This window comes from Cucurbita pepo, chromosome 16 (assembly GCF_057944985.1).
Source record: "Cucurbita pepo subsp. pepo isolate OVF chromosome 16, ASM5794498v1, whole genome shotgun sequence".
NCBI lineage: Eukaryota > Viridiplantae > Streptophyta > Magnoliopsida > Cucurbitales > Cucurbitaceae > Cucurbita > Cucurbita pepo.
Window position 1 is genome coordinate 358761 of NC_141813.1, and position 18695 is coordinate 377455.

At 38.0% G+C, this 18695-nt stretch overlaps 2 protein-coding genes across 5 annotated transcripts; one reads left to right on the forward strand and one right to left on the reverse strand.

Annotated features, from left to right (window-relative positions):
- Positions 1-89: 89 nt before the first annotated feature.
- On the reverse strand, positions 90-2313 carry LOC111777570 (Pentatricopeptide repeat (PPR) superfamily protein). The gene has a single exon (XM_023657229.2). The coding sequence runs from the start codon at positions 2311-2313 to the stop codon at positions 217-219; it is 2097 nt and encodes a 698-aa protein (XP_023512997.2). The 3' UTR covers positions 90-216.
- Positions 2258-15582, forward strand: LOC111777574 (golgin). 4 transcript variants are annotated; one of them, XR_015412033.1, is made up of 13 exons: positions 2258-2562; positions 2680-2742; positions 2862-2915; positions 3095-3193; positions 3994-4080; positions 4168-4776; positions 8557-9042; positions 12976-13037; positions 13121-13220; positions 13350-13429; positions 13742-14071; positions 15057-15286; positions 15396-15582. XR_015412033.1 is itself a non-coding variant. In XM_087118333.1 (12 exons), the coding sequence occupies exons 1-12, from the start codon at positions 2494-2496 to the stop codon at positions 15088-15090; spliced, it is 2073 nt and encodes a 690-aa protein (XP_086974459.1). In that variant the 5' UTR covers positions 2258-2493; the 3' UTR covers positions 15091-15582. The 4 variants fall into 4 exon arrangements, 3 of the variants coding, with proteins under 3 accessions (XP_086974459.1, XP_086974460.1, XP_086974461.1); XM_087118333.1 differs by having other exon boundaries at positions 15057-15582; XM_087118334.1 differs by having other exon boundaries at positions 2862-2913; positions 3099-3193; positions 15057-15582.
- Positions 15583-18695: the final 3113 nt, after the last annotated feature.

Below are 18695 nucleotides of genomic sequence, written 5' to 3' on the forward strand. Positions count from 1 at the left end.
TGAGGGAACTACCTATTTTCTGCACTCATTACGAGTCGTCAAGTGTCTCCTAATTACTGGGCCACAAAAATCCCACCCAAAGCCATAAAGACCAAAATTGAATGGTGGCATTATATGATTCTCCCCAACCTCTACATTTCAAAACTTGGCCCCTAACTTTTACCAGTTGGTATAAGAACACTAATAAATTTCAGTGTCTGAAATGCTCTCACTTGATTAAACTCCTATCCCACTTGATTCATCCATTTCTGCACCCATGTTTCCTCTCAGCCTAAGCAGCGTAACTCGAGCTTCATCAACCTCTGGATGTGACTGCAAACCACAAGAAAACGCTTGGATATGTCTCTTACTCTCAATCCAACTTAGACCAGGCTCCTTTCCCACCCTTGACTCTCTTATTCTTCTCCTCATCTCTGCAACACCATCCCATTTCCCTGCTGCCGCATACAGATTCGACAGCAAGATATGAGCTGCACTGTCTTCTGAATCTAATCCCAACACTCGTTTTGCAGCACGAACTCCCACTCTCAGATTTTTCTTAGAAACACACGAACTTAGCAGAGTTCGCCATAGCTCTGGATCACCATCTGCAAATGGTGATTTGATAATCATTTCCTCTGCTTCGTCCATGAACCCAGCTCGGCTTAACAAGCTAACCATGCAAGAATAGTGCTTACAATTTGGCATAATATTACTTTCCTTCATATAGTTCCATAAAAACTTCCCTATTTCAACTGAGCTGCTGTGGTTGCAAGCCGAAAGTAAGGAAAGAAATGTTACTTGATCTGGCTCCACACCATGGTCTCGAAGCTCAAAGAACAGATTCAATGCCTCTTCCATATTCCCATGGTGGCTGTACCCTCCAAGAATGGAGTTCCAACACTTCAAATCCGGATATGGGATTTGAGAAAATACAAACTTAGCAGAACTCAAGTCACCATTTTTGGCATACATGTCGATTAGACTCCCAAGGACATAGGTTTCAGCTTCACACCCTGTTTTTATGGCCTGAGAATGAAACGTCTCCCCCTGTTTCAGAGTGGCAAGATCAGCACACAAACTCAAAGCCAAACTGAGTGAAAAACTGTCAGTTTCATGCCCAGCCTGATGCATTTGATGAAAGCATTTGATACCCTTTTCCCCTTCGCCCATTCTTGAATACCCACTGATCATTTCAGTCCACAGAACAACATCCTTCATCGCAATACACCCAAAAACCCTCTCAGCAGCTTGAGATTCGCCGCTTCTAAATAACATGGACACGATGACACTGCTTACAAACACACTGCTTTCAAATCCATCCTTTATAACTTGAGCAACAAAAGACATTCCACTCCGAGGGCTGTCAATGGTGGCGATTACAGCTGCATAAGTATAATCGTCTGGTTTGGGAAGTGATGATTTCCGCAGTTGTAAAAATAGCTTCATGGCCATCTCTTCTTCTTCATTCTCGGAACACCCTGAGATGATTGTGTTCCAAGTAACTAAATCTGGGTTTTCAATTCTGTTGAAGATCCAAAACGCCGTATGGGTATCCCCACAGTTGCAGTACAAATCCAACAGAACATTTTGCAGAGTTCTGTCAATTATGGCATTTGAGGTGATGATACGGCCATGGACGAGTCGACCAAATTGCCAGTCTCCATTTCTACAACATATATTCAAAACCATTGAATACGTGAATTGAGTAGGAACCAGACCAATTCCCAGCATTTCATTGAACAGACGAAGCGCCTCGTTCAATTTGTCGTTCTTCAAATTTCCAAAGATCATGGAATTCCAAGCCACAATATCCTTATTGATCGTCCACCGGAAAACTTTTCCAGCAGATTCCAAATCCAAGCAATGTGAGTAAGTCCCAATTAGCGCGGTTTGCACAGGAACATCATTAACGAACCCACGTTTCACTACTTGCGTATGAACCAAAGAGCCCCAAAATCGATCTTCCATGGAAGAAGCTGCCTGCAACAAGCTCGTTAGAGTGGAGGCATTGGGTCGGAGAAATTCAAGCTCCATTTGCGAAAGCAGATTGAAAGCCAATGGAGCATGATCATGAGACCGAGAATAGGCCGCCATTAGAGCATTAAACGAAACGAGATTTCTCTGCGGCATTGTGTCGAACACTTTCTGTGACTCCCAAATTGTGCCACATCGCGCGTACATGGATACGATATTGTTGCAAATGTAAGGAGATAGAGACGAGGCGGTAGGTGCGGAGGTGAGGATCAGAGCGTGTAGCTGACGCGCCGCCTTCAGTGAGGCTACGGAAGTGCATTTTTGGACAAGCGCTGCTAAAGAAAGCGCTTCCGTCATGGGAAGACGAGCTCTTTTATTCTGGGCTTCAAAACGAGCGAAGGGTATTTTAATTTATAGGAAATATCATTTTCACCCCTCAAACATATCCTTTGCGCCAAATTCATTTCGTCTCGCAATTCGCCATGGAAACGGGATATTTCGAAGCCCCGTAGATGAACTCATCGGCGGTGCCTGCTAATGTCGCTCGGCGGTGAGAAGTGCTTGTGGCTTTGCCGGCTCGTCGATCATTGTCTTCGTCCTTTTGCAGTTAGGTTTCGCTGTTCTCAATTGTTGCCATTTCTTTTTCTCGTTTACATCATTCGCCTCAAGTTTTCTGTTATTATCGTTGAAGAGGAGTTACGTTTTTCATTTTTTGGTGAATAGGAAGATGGAGTGGTCTTGGAGAGCAAAGAGAAGGAAAAGGAACTGCTTATTGCGCTCTCTCATGTTTGCTTCGCTTTTCTTTACTCTTTGTTTCTGTGACTCTGTTGTTGCTCTTTGATTTGGAACTTCTCAGTTTTCCTTACAAGTTTGTTGCCTCATTTTGTTGTCTGTTCATTCATTAGGTCGTAACTGAAATTCAGCGCCGGGTTCAAGAAATTGATGGTGACTCTGATAGTGTTGGTCTCTCTGTCTCTATCTCTGTCTCTCTCTTTCTCTCTTTCTCTCTTTCTCTCTCTCTCTCTTTCTCTCTTTCTCTCTCTCTCTCTTTCTCTCTTTCTCTCTCTCTCTCTCTCTCTCTCTCTCTCTCTCAGACACTTGCACTTTTCGGTAACTTCATTGATGTATTGTCGATCAGGAAGGGATTCAAATGTTGATTTCTCACGAGAAAAGCAGTGATGAGTGTGACCAATCTTTTGTGAGGCATCATTGTATGGCGAAGATTATCTCTGAATTGGTAATTTCTTACAATAAATATGGACTTAGGGAGGACCAGAACATAGTTTTTGAGTTCTTTGTTCTCAATATTGCTTTTGCAGTCTATTAACTAAATGGTGATTTCTCGCGAGAAAAGCAGTGCTTATGCTCAGATGCAAAGTCATCATGCATAAACATTGATTTGTTGTGAACAGTTGTGACATGCATAAACTTGGGTGTATTTCTCTGCTCTTGTTCGTAACCTCTGTAGAAAACGAAGCTATAAAGAGCCAAGCCAATGATGGAATTGACTAGCATATTTTAAGTTTAGTAAAGTATTTAGTTCTTTATGTACATACTTGTTTAATGCATAAAAATGGGAGTTTCTCTTCTTGTAGACAAAAAGAGTGTATTTTTGTTTGTACCTTGTTTCTGATGCTGCTGTGAAGTTAAATACAGGGTATGTAACGTTCTTATTTGCACAAAGAACGCATTGTAATAGCAGAATTTTCAGGGATGTTTCTTTGACTTTTACTGGTTTTATGGACTCAATTTTTTTGACACCTTTCTGTAGGTGTAAATGTACCCACCCCTTTAGAGGCTATAGTCTTGCTTCTGTACTCTTCAATTGGAAATCTTTCTTGTGATTCTCTTTCTATTAGGGAGATTTTCCTCCCTTGTTTCATTTATCAATGAAATTTATTTCGCTTCCCCGAAAAGCAATCCTCTAGATAGTCTGGTATTCTATCTCTTAATTGTATTGTTAATCTAAGTCAACAATCCTTCCAAACTTCTTCTCTACTTCACCTCTAGGAAATTTACCTTTCTCCTTATCTGCAGGTACTTTTACTAGCTTTTGAGAATCAGTATGTCAAACATCTTGTGGGCAATGTTCTTACAGCCATTACAAAATTTGTGTTTCTAACTGTATGTTACTCTACTCGTGTCTGAAATTTTAGTTTATCACTATCACATAGGTTTTACACTAATATTTCAACCTGTTTAATTATGCAGGGAAGCACAAGACACTGGTATGAATTGGTTCACTCATTATGTTTTTGCATGGAGTTGGTGCTTGCCAGATTCATATCTTCTACTGCACCCTCAATCACTGGGTCTGAAAATTTAGACTGTTATTTATCGACCTTAAGTAATATCTTACTACCTAAGCTGAAAAATTCCAATTTGTCCACAGTTGCTGGCATTATTCAAGTTTTGCGAAATACCTTGAAATTCTTGAAGCAAGAGCAGAGTGATCTTGTTGCAGTGTTCTTTGATTCTGTTAATTCTTGTCTTTCAAAGATCCCTTGGAATTTATTGGGTAAGATCCTCACTGAGGAAAGTTTTAACATTGTAGAAGTCCAGAGCAATGATGACTCATGTCACAGTAATTTGCATCGGAAGCAAGGATTAAAATTTCTGTTCCTAGGAAATTTTGTTCAATTTCTATGTTCCTTGGCTGAGCCAAGTGACTTTGAGGAAGCTTCAGGTGGTTCGCTTACGACTCACCCCCTACTTGGTACAATTATCAACCTGATTCCAAACCTTTTTGATTGGTGCCTCAACTACCAAGTAGATCACTTTGATGGGTGCTTGTCCCGATATTTCAGTCACAAGTTGTTGGTATAAATCTCTCCTTGTACTTGCCCTCCCCAGAATATACATTGGACTAGTTTTTTTTTATACAAGGTCAATACAGTTAGAATACCTGTTGGCTAGCTAGATTATTCAAATATGGTTATTATTGTCGTCAATTTTTTATTTGGTCGAATCTTTTTAACAAGTTTGATTCTCATCGGTGGCGAAGGTATCTAATTTTAACATACAAGGAACATGTGTTGTTAGTGAAAGTTAAGATTCTATTTAAGGTAATACTTGCCTGGAACGTGTGGTTTATTGGAAGTTAAGGAACCATACATTTTTATTATAGTTCTGATTCATTTTTTGATTTTTTAGCTTTTTATTTTATTTTCTTAAAGTTACTACTGCCTAAGTTTGCCAATAATAGCAAACTTAATATATTTCTAATCTTCTTTTCTTCTTTTTGATTTTTAATCCTTAATCTAGTTAAATCTACACATTTAAATTAACTTTCGTACTTGGTTTAGTATTCTCAATGATTGTACTAAATGAATCTTAATTGGACTGAGGATTTTACGATTGGTTTCAATTTCAATGTAAGATATTCTGCTGTCTATATCGTGCCATTTACAGTGTTGTATAACTATTTTGTTTCTGCTTCCACATCTTTGGGTTTTGTGGAAGGGCAGTTCAAGTGTCTGAGTTATCATGTTCAAGTCAACATGTCTTGATACCGATCTATCACCTTCTGTATTTCTATAGGGATCAATTCAGTCGAGTTCCTCACTTCGACCATAGGAATGGCCATGAAGGTGGGTTCATTATAAATGAGGCCTCACTTTTGCTGGAGGGTTGATATCATCTTCACCCTTTCTGGTTGCTTGATGTTCATTTGGACAATTGTGGGGCTGGACCCGTGATGACCAAGCATTTGGCGAAGGGCATGGGGACGTCTTTGTGTTCAAATAGGAACTTCATCCCTAATACGACATCGAAGTCATTCATCTAAGCGATCTCAGAGTCCCTTTGTCCACTCCAAGTTCCTAGTTTGATGAGGATCTTCTTTGCCACTCCCAAAATTGGTAGGGCTGCCAAGTTGACGTCGTTTATTTTCCCGAGTCTGAGTGCCAGTTAATATTCAAGCGTTCGGCTTCGGTCTTTGTCATAAAGTTGTGGGTGATCCTAGAGTTGACTATAGTGCTCTTGGTCACTCTGTGGTTAACCCATGCTTCCACGAACATCGTGCCCCTTTCGATCGGCTCCTTTGACTCCCCTACTTTCTTTTGAAGAGCAGATAGAAACTTTAGATCCCCATACAGGGGTTGTCAATGTTTTTAGATGAAGATCTTTCTGTCTCCTCTATTTTGAGTCTGGCTTCCGACTCCATTCCTGCGGCTTGGAAGGCCTGGAGGGCTGCCCACTTGGGGCACTCATACACCCTATGGGTCCCCTTGCAAATGAAGTAGGGTGGGGGCCGACTGAGTGATTTGGGTGGTAGAGTCACCCAAAATTTTCCACTCTTTTGTTGTGGGGGTCTATGATCTTCTCATCCCGTTCTATCGCCTTCCCCACTTTTGGGTGAGATCGGCTTGTTGTTCTTGTTGCCTCCAATTGAGGAGGGTTGGTTCTGTCTCACATCTTGAGATTGTTCATTGCTCCGTTCAAATAACCATTCTGCCTCAGCATAAGCTGAGGAGAGGTCTTGCACTCGTTGTTCATATACCTTTGATTTTTCCCACGACTTCAATCCCTCAAGAAAATAGAAGACCTTGTCTTTCTCAGACATATCGCGAATATTCAACATTAGCACAAGAAATTGCTTGACGTATTCTCAGACATTCCCTATGTGTGTCAACTTTCTCCTAACCAATATTTCGACTTTCTCTGTAAAGAATTGTGAGCAGAGTTCTTGCTTCAATCTTTCCCATGTATCTACAGTGCATCGACCATCTTGGATATCCATATACTTTGACCACCACCATAGTTTTGCATCTTCAGCCAGATGCATCATCACCAATGTGACTTTTGATTCCTCTGTCATAGTGTTCCTGGCACGGAAGTATTGCTCAAGGTCAAAGATGAAGTTTTCTAGGGCCTTGGCATCCCAAACCCCACGGGAAGGGTTTGGGCTCTGGAACTTTAACTTTATTGAATTGTACTGCCTTTATAGGAGTTTGGTTCCCCACCGCTCTTATGGTAAGATTTAGTTTGGCGCATAGGTTTGGCACTTTTGCCCTGACCATGTTGAGGGCCGCTTTCACATCTTCAGAGAGTCCATTGAGCATCTGAACAACTGCTTTCTGGGAGCTGTCCATGAACGACCGCTTTCTGGGAGCTGTCCAAACCATTGGCACGCTCTTTTATTTGGGCAACAGAGCCCGTCAAGCTACCCCCTCGCTCGAAGCAACCAACTCTCGTGGCTATCTCTTCTAGGGTGTCAACCTTGAACATCAGTTCCTGAATAGGCATCCCATCAAGACAACTAGCTACTATATCAATCCAATCTTCCATCAAGACAACCAGCTCCTTCACATGCTCATCCTCGTAACGAAGATTGTCGAGGACTTGTAGATAGAGCATTTGCTCTTCGATGTCGACCAGTCGGTTGGCGCGAGACTTGTTAAATTGCTTTGTCGTGGACATGTTTACTGAAACGTTTCTTGGAGCCAATTTGGCTCTGATACCAACGGTCACAATCACACTTTCTTTTGACATTTGCGAATGATTGTGCGACACTCACCCTCGCCACTGAGTGAGTTAGCCAATTCGAATTCAAGTCATCATTGGTTGGAAGATGTATACCCAAGCCTTTGGCCCCGCTTTGAGAAGAGGGTTTTAGAAAATGGGGTAGAGAGATTTTGGAAAGAGAGTTCAAAAGTAATGACGAAAGCAATGGTGAAAGTAATGTTATAGGCTAGCAAACAAGAAAGGCAACACAACGGCTTAGATAGCATACAACTCTAGGTAGGAAAAATTGACGACCAGTCAGATCCCCCTATAGTACATTATGAGGCATTTCAAGTCTACTAAGCGAAGATATGATTTTGCCGAAATGTCATACTCCTAGAAAATACAATAATGAAACTATACATCAAGAAAGCGAAAAGTAGCACATATGAGGGGTTTGGCATGCAGCGGGCATGCAGCCACGGGCAACACTCCATGGACAAGCATGACCGTGACACTCAACAACTTATTTATGTAGTTCAGCCACACTCTCGGTCATAGTTTCAGCTCCTTGACTGAAATCAACAGTTGAAGGGACGTTAGCTAGATCAACCACAAGTCTAGGGAGTTAGTTTGGTATATACAATCTCAAATGGTGGCTTTCCTATGGACCGGTTCTTCATATGGCTGTAAGCAAGTTCTGCTTGAGCCAACGTGAGATCCCATTGCTTCGGCTTTCTCCAACCAAACATCAAATGAGATTCCCTAATATTCGGTGTTGGTAACTTTAGTTCTCCATGAGGAGAATGGGTTGTATTTAGATGTGGAAAGGATTTGTTTCTTCTATTATTCATCCCCTCTTGGAAAGTTATTCGTAGCTTTTTCAATAATGATCTCTTTTTGTCTCTCCTCCCCCACCCCAACTCTTCTTCATATATATATATATATTTATATACATACTTGTGCTTAATAATTTATTTCTTGTTGCTAATTGCATCTTGTTAATTTGAGATATCTGCCGGATCATATGCCCCACCAAAATATAAGGAACTGAAAATCTTAATTTTTACAAATTGCTGATGTTATGCTGCTCGTGAGTGACACAAGGTTTAATTCTGAGTGGTTCACTAAGTTAAGTAATTCTTCATTTTTCAGATATTAATGATAAGGCTTAGTTTCGGTTGCCATCTTCAATGTTCCACTCTTGTTCTATGGTTGCAACTTTGCAGAAATCGTTTCCAAAATCTCTTGCTGCTTCCAAAGCTTGAGCTGGAATCTTCCTCCGACACTTCCCTTGAAGATTCTCCATTGACCGTGAGCTATTTTGGTGAAGAACGTAGTCCATGTTCCATGCATCTACGAAGACTGGCTATTTTTCTTTTCCTCAGGTGTTCCTTAAGCTTCATATGTAAACAACCTACTGAAAAGTATGATGCATCTATAGCTCTAAAATCTCAGTTGATGTGCACTACAAATTTGGAAAGTAAATGTGATGGCTGCAATTGTAGCAAGAAAGCTATACTGGAGCTATATAAGTGGCTTCAGGGGAACCATCCAACAAATAATCTTTTGGATACTAAAATGTATGCAACAAACTGCATCAAGTTCGCGTCATCATTTCTCCAGCTATATATGCATGAGGTTTGTACATTTTCTTCTCTGTTCTTCACTATGTCATATAAAGCTTTACACAATAACTATTTTGTGCTTTATCTTCTATTTTATGGATGTACAGTTTTCTTTGCATTGTTCCAATCGATAGGGCTTGGGCTTTATGGTGCAAGTGATTTGTACATTTTTCTCTTGATGTTTCTTGTAAAAGAAAACAAAGTAGAGATAAGATGCTAGTATGTTTTAAGCTCTATTAAACTAGATCTACAGTAATGTTTATATTTTTCCCGTGGATTCACCTCATGAATATTTCTCTAATAAATGGGGTGCTAGGTCCTTGCTTTGTCCTTTACATTTAATAGTATTCTATTCAATATGAAAAGTCGTGTTGGAAATGCTGGTTTTCCATATTTGAAGCAGGGTGATGTTTAGATCAATGTTTAAGATATTTGTGTTTTAAATTTTTAATTGTTTTTCATTTACTGTATACTTAATACTTTTATGTAATATTGTCAATTGAAGATTGATTTGATTTGTATTGGACACAAAAAGTAGATGCAACTTGGAAACTAGATCATTATTTAACTATGTACCTCAAACTGTTAGAATTGAACCTATCCAATCTAGAAGATCATTAGAAGTATTCCTACATAGAAACTCTTGTACGAGGAAAAACACACAATGTTTCTATCTTCTACTCTAAATAATGTATCTGAGATGGCTAAAGGAGAATCTCATAGAATAATTATTAGCTGTTTGTTTGGTTGCTCTTTTTAGTTAGAGGCAACCATCTATGATGATCAACGTGGGTGGAGTCACTTGTGCTAAACACTTCCCATGGAGCATGCCTTCTCTCTGGAAACCAACCATGGCTACTCTTCTTTTTATCTTTTTGTTGAATTTTGTTCACCTTTTGGTTGCTTTTCACACTCTTAAGTGATGAAGAAAATTTCATATTTTCCTAAATATGGCTAAAATATTCGTTTCTAATTCATTAGTTTTTTCTAGAGAAAATAATAATTTAACAAAGAAAAAGGGCATGCCAGCTCGTATGTAGATATGTGATATACATATGTCGATTGTATATTTCATTGCACTCAACTGCAGCATCTTTTCCTTTCCTTTAAGTTTATATAGTTAAAAGAAATGGATTATCATCTCAGTAATTTATGTTTTGTTATTGTATATTTCACTTTCTAAAAAAATACTTAATCATATTGTTCGGCTTTCACACTTCATTCAAGCAAAACACAAAATGCCTTTTGTATGCCTTTTATTCCTCTAGAAATATAAGATTCATGAAATATATTGCCTTAACCATCTAAGCCACCAGAGTTTTTAAGGTGGGATGAAGGAGTACTAATGAGTTATTGGAAACATTAGTCATTAATTACTTGATATTTTAGAGTTTAAACTCATGGAAAGTACAGTTAACCTAAGTGATAATGAGAAATTAACGTTTTTGGTTATTTAGTGAGGTTGTGCTCTAATTGGGGATTAAATAGTTTTTAATACTATGGCAAAATTATTGTTTGAGGTCAAGCAGAGATTGGAGCTATTATGCCCCGAAAATACCTCACTCGTAGTAGTTGTGAGTGGTTATTTTGAGTGCTGAAAACATCTACGATTATGTTGATTCAAATGATTTAATTATTGAGAACTATGGCAACTTCGAGAAATTAATGTTTGTTTTGTACATTATTTATCTATTGAAAGCAATCAATATTTTTAATTAAGAAGTGCATGATTTATGTTTGCTAAATTGAAATTTTGATTTAATGCCATGAAATTTCGAAGAATTTATGACTTGGTATGATTTTTTCAGAAGTTTCTATGTGATTGTATGATTTTAGTTGGAATTGTCGTTTTTGACATGTTTGAGATATTCTTTGACTATTTGAGAATTTAGAAATGTATCATTGTTTGAGAAATTGAGAAATTCTAAACTCGAGAGCTACATGTCAAAACTCACGCTAGAACTCTGACTTCTAAGGTTATGGCCTAGGGCCCAAGCCTGTCTCTAACACTCATGACGACGACATTGTCTCTAATCTTGCTTATGTCTTACTTTCATGCACACTCTTCTTGGTGTGTTGGGCGATGCACTGTGCTCTTCGGAGATATCATGACACTTGCCTATTTTGGCTCACGTGGCCTGATGGGTGCCCTTCATGTGTCACCTTCTAACTGATTGCATATAGGGGACATAACCTACTCTCTTCTTAGTACAATTGTAACATTCACCCCACTTAGATTAGTCATCATTCTCAATGACTTTCTCGGGGGCACAATCACATCGTGAATTTTGACATTGTGTGTGTTGAGTTTTTCAATGCCAATATAATCGGAGATTTGGACACATATTTGGTGATGGTAATAGAACTTTGTGCTTACATTTTCAATATATTACTATGGTAATAGAACTTTGTGCTTACATTTTCAATATATTACTTTCTATGTTTTATTTATCTCGAGTTCTAAAATTGTTCATGATTTACCTTGTTTTACAGAGTTTTGAATTTCAATTTAGAATGATGGTAATTGTCTTGAATTTTTTTTTCATGAATCCTGACCACTCTGCTGGGCTTTTAGCTCATTCTTTTATTATTGAAATCTTGTTTATACAACTAGAGTGGCTAACATATTTTGATGATCTTGTATATAATTCCTTTAGATTGATGATTGATTATAGGATTCGGGCCTAAATGTTTTTCCTGATTAAAATCTGGGCTTTGTGATTTTAAATTTCTGAAGCAAAGTTTGACTGATGTTGGTGAGGCGCATACGGTTGTAGTATCGAAATTGGATTGTTTTGGTAGTGTTTATACAGTTTCCTTGCGGATGTGTTTTATCCATTTTCAAACGGCACTGTCAAAATTTTTATGGATTTTGTTTCAGCAAAGATTTGTTAGCCACCAATTGTATTAAAAAAGATGTTTAGTTTTTCTAAGTTTGACAATAGGTTCCATAGTTTAACTGAGATCTATTGTCAGTACGCCATGTTCTAGGTTGGGTAGGGTAACCTAGGGCGGGTTCTGTCATTAGAGGTCGTGGGCTTGAGAGAATATATGGGAGGGCTGGGCAGTGTTGGGCAATGTGTTAATTATGCAATCACTAAGATGTTTCATTTGAATATTCATCCACTAGAAATGAATGTGAGTTTGGAGACACATCATGGATACACAAAAGCATGCCAAGTGTCGGGATCATACGACTTCATATATGAGTCCAACAGACTCATCTGTCGTCCCAAGTTGCTCACTGCTTTTTCATATTATTAGTTTAGGTTCTGTTTCAGAATAGATCAAGTAAGGGTCGTCTCAGACCCAAAGCCAAAATGCCCAACTGAGAGAATGTATATAATGGAGTTGTATTGGTTTGCTTTCTTAGCCAGCTTGTTCTGGCATACAAGTAGATATGAACTTGAACAGGGAATTGTATCACATTTGGAATCTTTTGAATAGGCATAATACTTGTCTTGACCACTTGATTTTTCGACAGTATCCGTTTTTTAATCAGTCCTAGATTTCACAAATATGTTAAGTTTATGCACGCAGTGGGTTGCGTACTAATGTTTTCTTTTTAAATGAATCTTCTAAAAGTAATTTGGGAGATATCACTCTGGAAAAGTTGATGCTTCCTGGGTGATTGGTTAACATATTCGTTTATGGGAAGGTGGTGATCTCAAGGTGAAACCTTTTGAGTAATTAACAGAAAAAAATAATTTGCAATTTGATGTTTTAAATTGAGAAAATTTGAATGTGCTTTTCATTTTAGCAGTGATATATTAAATTTACGAGAAGATTATTTGAAAAGGACAATTATAAGAACAACATGACCGTGTTACTTGTGATACCGTCTAAGTTGTAACTGGTGTTTCTTTCTTATAATTAAACCTTTTATTGGAAAGAAAAACATATTCAAAGAACTTATGTCTAATAATTTTATTATCTTGAACTCTAGGATGATTTACTATTCAAAGTGTTGTTGCAACTTCTTCCTCTGCCTTCTCGTTCAGGGCCATGGTTAGTAATAATCGTTTGGTTTATCTTATATTTTGCTAACTACTGCTTGCAGCATATTTAAGATGGTCATTGCTTGTATTTAGGTCTTGTGAAGGACAGTCCCAGGATGTGGAGGAAGATATACTTTTTCATGTTTCAAACTTCTTTTATCCTCAGCACATGTTCCACATTTTTCTTAAGGAGGTAAGAAACATTACTTCAGATAGGACATACCCTCCACCCATGTTTCAATTCCCTCAATGCCCTATTCGCTTTGATCGCTTCTATTTCCTTGAACTGCAGACATTGTGTGACTTATGTCTCTATTTGCAGTTAAACTATGATCATGAAATGCTCTTAGATTACCTCATGTCAAAAGATTCAGGAACATATTGTTTGGAATATCTCCTGAGGTATGCGTTGTTTTAAAATAATATAATAATTTCCTTGGGTGTGCCCTACTGCTTTGTTAACTTGTTAAAATTTACATCAGAAGCACGGTTGACATCTAATAACATGGAGTCCGATAACTTTCTTGCTCTTTGTCTGCATATTACCGTCTAAGCTTTTATTTTCTGATCTATCAGTAAGTTTTTATTATGTGGTAGTGAATGGTAATTGGTGCCTCAGAACATGGCTCTTTCACAGTGCTGGTTTTATGCACCTGGTTACTGGGCATCGTACCTTCCCTTCCTGATACTTGCCTCAAATTTTCCTTTTTGTAGATGTTTGCATATAAATGACTCCAGGCGTGCACCAGAGGATTTATCAACGGAGTGGGATGTTACAACTCACTCTTCATGCAAGAGAAGAAAAGTTTTGCTGGATAGCTCAACTATTCCAGACGAGCTATTGTCTAGTTCACCCAATCAAAGAAATGAAACTCTTCTATCTTCTGTGGACGCTAAAAATTGCGATTATAGCTACAAGCCTCAAAGATTTTGGGTAAAAGCCCTCAAGAAATCTAAAAATTGTCTGCAGTCGCTGAAAAGATCCTTGGAAAATCTTCATAGAGAGAATCTCTTTCCATACAATCCCGAAGTGCTCATAAAACGGTACGCAAATCTGCACATTGTTTCACTGAGTAAATAGATTTGCACTCTGGTTTTAATATTTTATCAGAAAATTTCTGTTTGTGTTGATTAATTTATATCATCTCTTTTGATGTATCCTGGAAATCTGTGAATAGTTTTTCTACAGGGTATGTTATCAAACCCATTTAGCTAAATAAGGCACTCTTGCCCATCACTAAAATTATGAAGGATTCTGGTTATAAGAAATTTTGTCATGAGGCATCTGATTCAGGCTGTGTGAGGTTTCTTGGCATCAAGAAAGAATTTTGTTTATACTGGTTGTATAGTTGTTTCTTGTCAATTAAAAGATCTTTTCCTAATTAGACTTGAGGTTTCGGAAAGAATGTGCCCAACCGTTATTGATTCTTCTGGCCTCAAGTTGATCTAAGCGCTATTGAATCCAAAAATATGTGGAGTTCTAATCCTACCTTCAAACATATTTGTAAGGTATGTCGAGTTTTCTTCAGAATTGGGTTGGAACTTGGAAGGGTACTCTTACATAAGAAACTTGAATCTGTAATGGAATGAAAGAACCTTTTCTGAAATTTAAGAAAAGAAAGGTCTCATTTGTCTGGAAGGAGGAATTTGGGCGTGTAACAGTCTAAGTCCAAGTCCACTGGAGGCAGATATTGTCCGTTTTGGCCCATTACGTGTTGCCGTCAGCCTCACGGTTTTAAAACATGTCTACTAGGAAGAGGTATCTACACCTTTTGGAAGGAATGCTTCGTTCTCCTCTCTAACCGGTGTGAGATCTCACAAAAGGTTTATCTTGAAGTTTAGGTTGAATATCAGTCAGTTGGAGTCAATTATTTGTGGGTACAAACTGAAACCGACCTATTGATCTCAATTGGAAACCAAAGAAAATGAAATTGACCATTTGACTGGTGGTACGGTTGGTTTAGTTTCAACTGAAATCAAGTTTTCTTTTGACTGGAGTTGTATAAGTTTGTCTTCTTTTTACACGCAGTTTGACGAAATTTCTGGAGCTTCCCATGGAGTAGTAAAGTAATTGGGTGGCATCAGCCCCATCCAGAGGTCCTCTTGTTGAAGCATGGAGTTCCTATTTTGATTTAGCTCCAACTTTCCTTCAAGCTTGGACGATTCTGTCAATCCAAAAGCGTCATCTTCGAGCCCTTCAAATATCTTCGTATCTCAAATACTATGAATGAAGCTACTAATCAATTGAGTTACATTCAGGTTAGGTATTCTTTCTATATGTGGAATATTGAAGGCCTTCATACCTGGAGCCATTCAAAGTCATATCATCAATTGAGGTAATGCAAATGTAGTGTATTTTTTCATTCAGAAATGCTTCTGCTCCAATGATAGCAGACGAGAAAACACGTAAAGTTGTCTCTCCTGTAGCTTATAGAATGAAGCACATTCTTACTGATGCAGAAGTTAAGAGTAGGCACCACCCATTTTGTATGTATTAATTTAAGACAGTCGATTAAGAAAAAAATGATTGTATAACGATTCATTGATTCTTTTAACGCCCCTAATTTTCTTCTCCTAAATTAGTGATGTCACTACATGCATGCTTTAAAACACATGCGAAATCTCGTGATAAATACTTTTAAAATAAGGTCTTGGACGTTTAAATTAATTAATAGGTACTAACATCACACACAAAATGGCTACAAATAAATAAAAAAGAAAAAACTCAAACAAAATGTAACATCTTAAAATTTAATAAATAAATAAAATCAAAATCAAAATTGGAAGCTAAAAATATAGTGGATTTTGGAACTTGAGAACTAAATAGAAAATGGACCTAAAGATTCAAGAAAGTATTTGTTATCCATATTATTCTTATAAATAAACTTTACGTGCGATCCAAAATATATAAGATGGATAGAGATGAAAAAGTGACTTGGCAATTTGGTAATCCATTCATTCTAAACGAAGTAATTGGCTAATGGATATGTCCACGGCACATGGCTGTGCTGCTACTAACCAAGCGAACAACCAACAATATTGCGATTGTGTGATACCTACTCTCATCTTCTAATAAGTCAATTGACTTAAATTTGGGTCGCTATTAACATAGACGATATATGCTCAAGTCTCCAATCTTAGATAAAGTTCTAGAAAATGTTTGAAAGTCGATCTAAAAAAACAATGTTATAGGCTAGCAAACAAATAAGCAACCATCACAATTTTAATAGCATATAGCTCCAGTAGGAAGAATTGATAATTAGTCACATACTCTCGTAGTACATTTTTTAGGTATTATAGTCCTGACAAGTGCAGACATGATTTTGGCAATTGGTTATATACCCTTGGATTGACATAAAAGAAATAATAAAGATTTAGCGAACATGAAAGGAAGTAAAAAGGATTTGGAACGAGTCTACAGTCCTAAACAACACGCCTTAGACAAGCATGATTGTGAGTAAACATGTCAATGTCAAGTTGAGTAAACATGATTGATCATTGACGTGAGCCCTTCCGGATTTAATAAACTTGACATTAAACAAGATGACTAGCAGCTTGTGAAATCTAACTAGCTTGGGTTGAGTTGTAGTTGTGGCAAGCAATCTCACCCCTAATACAGAACCAATTTCTTGATCGATCTCCCTAGGTGAGGATAAATCTTTAGTCATACAGCGTGGTGTTCTGCTAGCATCAATGAGGTTTTTGTTGGAATTGACTTACTCGAGCTCTTCTCTTTAGCTTTAGGAACAATGACAACTGTGGGATAAGATCTCATCTCAATTGTAATGCTGACACCATCTTCATCCTTTTTGATGGTTGGGTAGTAGTTTGAATGATGGTCGGGTTGAACCTCTATAACCACTAAGCATTTTGCTACGGACATGGAAGTGACTTTATGTTCGAGTAAGAAATCCATCTCTAACATAATATCAAAGTCATCCATCTTGATAATCACAAAATAATTGGTCTATCCACTCCAAGTGTTTATCTTGATTGGAGTTCTCTTTGCAACTTCTAAGATGTGTTGGACTACCGAATTGACAACTTTCATCTTTCATGTATCTCGATGCCAAAGAATGTTCAAGCATTTCGCTTCGGTCTCCGACATGAAATTGTGGGTGGCTCTAGAGTCGACCCTAGTGCTCTTGGCCGATCTGTGGTTAACCTAAGCCTCAATATACATAAAAATCCACTCCGCTGGCTATTTTGTCTCTCCCACCTCCTTCTAGAGAGTAGATAAATACTTTAGGACCCCATGCAAGGGACTAACTGTGTTTCAATTTCCATCGTCTCATATTTAGCTTTTAAATTCGTTCTAAATTTGGCTTAGAAGATATGAAGTGTCGACCTTTGTGCACATTCAAATTCTCCATGAGTCCCTTGCATATGAATCAAGACAGAGTCCTTGAATGTAACTGTTCTTTTGTTATGAATTTTTACCAAAAAAGGATTCACACTCCCCTCGGTCAGGTCACCTTCCCCATCTTTGGGGAAGTTAGATATGTAATTTCTTGAATGTAACTGTTCTTTTGTTATGAATTTTTACCAAAAAAGGATTCACACTCCCCTCGGTCAGGTCACCTTCCCCATCTTTGGGGAAGTTAGATATGTAATTTCTATTACCTCCCCTTACTGAAGTTTGATTTTGCCTCATATCTTGGGATTGATCGTTGCTAAGGTCAAATAGTCGTTTGATTTTAGCATAGATCGTAGAAAGGTTTTAAACTCTTTGTTAGTAGACTTTGGTCTTCACACAAGACTTCAATCCCTCAAAAAAACTGAAGATCTTATCTTTCTTGGACATATACTGAGTCTCAAATCTTTTCGGTATGCCTTAATTCCCTCAACTTTCTTGTTATTTTCTCAACATTCTCTTAGAAGAACTGCAAGTAGAGTTCTTGTTTTGAACTCTCCGAAGTGTCCACGATACATCAACCATCTTAAATGTCCATGTACTTAAATCTCCACCACAACTTTGCATCATCAGCTAGATATATTGTATCTTGAAAAGTACTATTCGAGGTCAATGATAAAGTTCTCTAGAGTCTTGAAATCTTAAACTCCATAGAAATGCTTAGGCTTTTGGACATTTACCTTGTTATATTAGACTGCACCCTTGGGGTTTGGTTCCCAACCTCTCTCATGGTCAAGTTTAACTTGGGGTTTAGACACTTCAGCCTTAGACCACATCAAGGACTACTCTTACGTCTTATTTATGAGACTATCTGAACAACCATTTTTTGGGCATTGTCTAAGCCCTATATATGTTCCTCCATTTGGGCAACAAAGGCTATCGAGCTATCCCACGCTCGAAGTCACCCGCTCTTGTGGCCTTGTCTACTAGGGTCTCAACTCTTAATATCAATTTATGGATGGGCACTTCCTCGAGGCGGCCTACCACTTTAGTGATCTTGCGCAAGATTTTAAAAATCTCAAACCATCAGGGACTTCACTTAGGTAGAGCATCTACTCTTTGATCTCTACTAATTGGTGAACCTAGGACATGCCCAGTTGTTTTAAGATCTCTACTAATTGGTGAACCTAGGACATACCGTTTGTAGTGGAAATGTTTATTAACTCAAATTCAAGAAATGGGTCTTCTTTACAAATAAATGTAACAGCTTAGAATAGAATAAGACAAGAGCTCATAGGTGAAGGAGAAAGAAAC

Coding starts and splice junctions, on each gene's coding strand:
- LOC111777574 (XM_087118333.1), top strand. CDS start 2,494: ATGTCGCTCGGCGGTGAGAAGTGCTTGTGGCTTTGCCGGCTCGTCGAT. Junction 3,194..3,993: donor CGAAGATTATCTCTGAATTG/GTAATTTCTTAC, acceptor CCTTATCTGCAG/GTACTTTTACTAGCTTTTGA. Junction 14,072..15,056: donor CCCGAAGTGCTCATAAAACG/GTACGCAAATCT, acceptor TTTTACACGCAG/TTTGACGAAATTTCTGGAGC.
- LOC111777570 (XM_023657229.2), bottom strand. CDS start 2,313: ATGACGGAAGCGCTTTCTTTAGCAGCGCTTGTCCAAAAATGCACTTCC.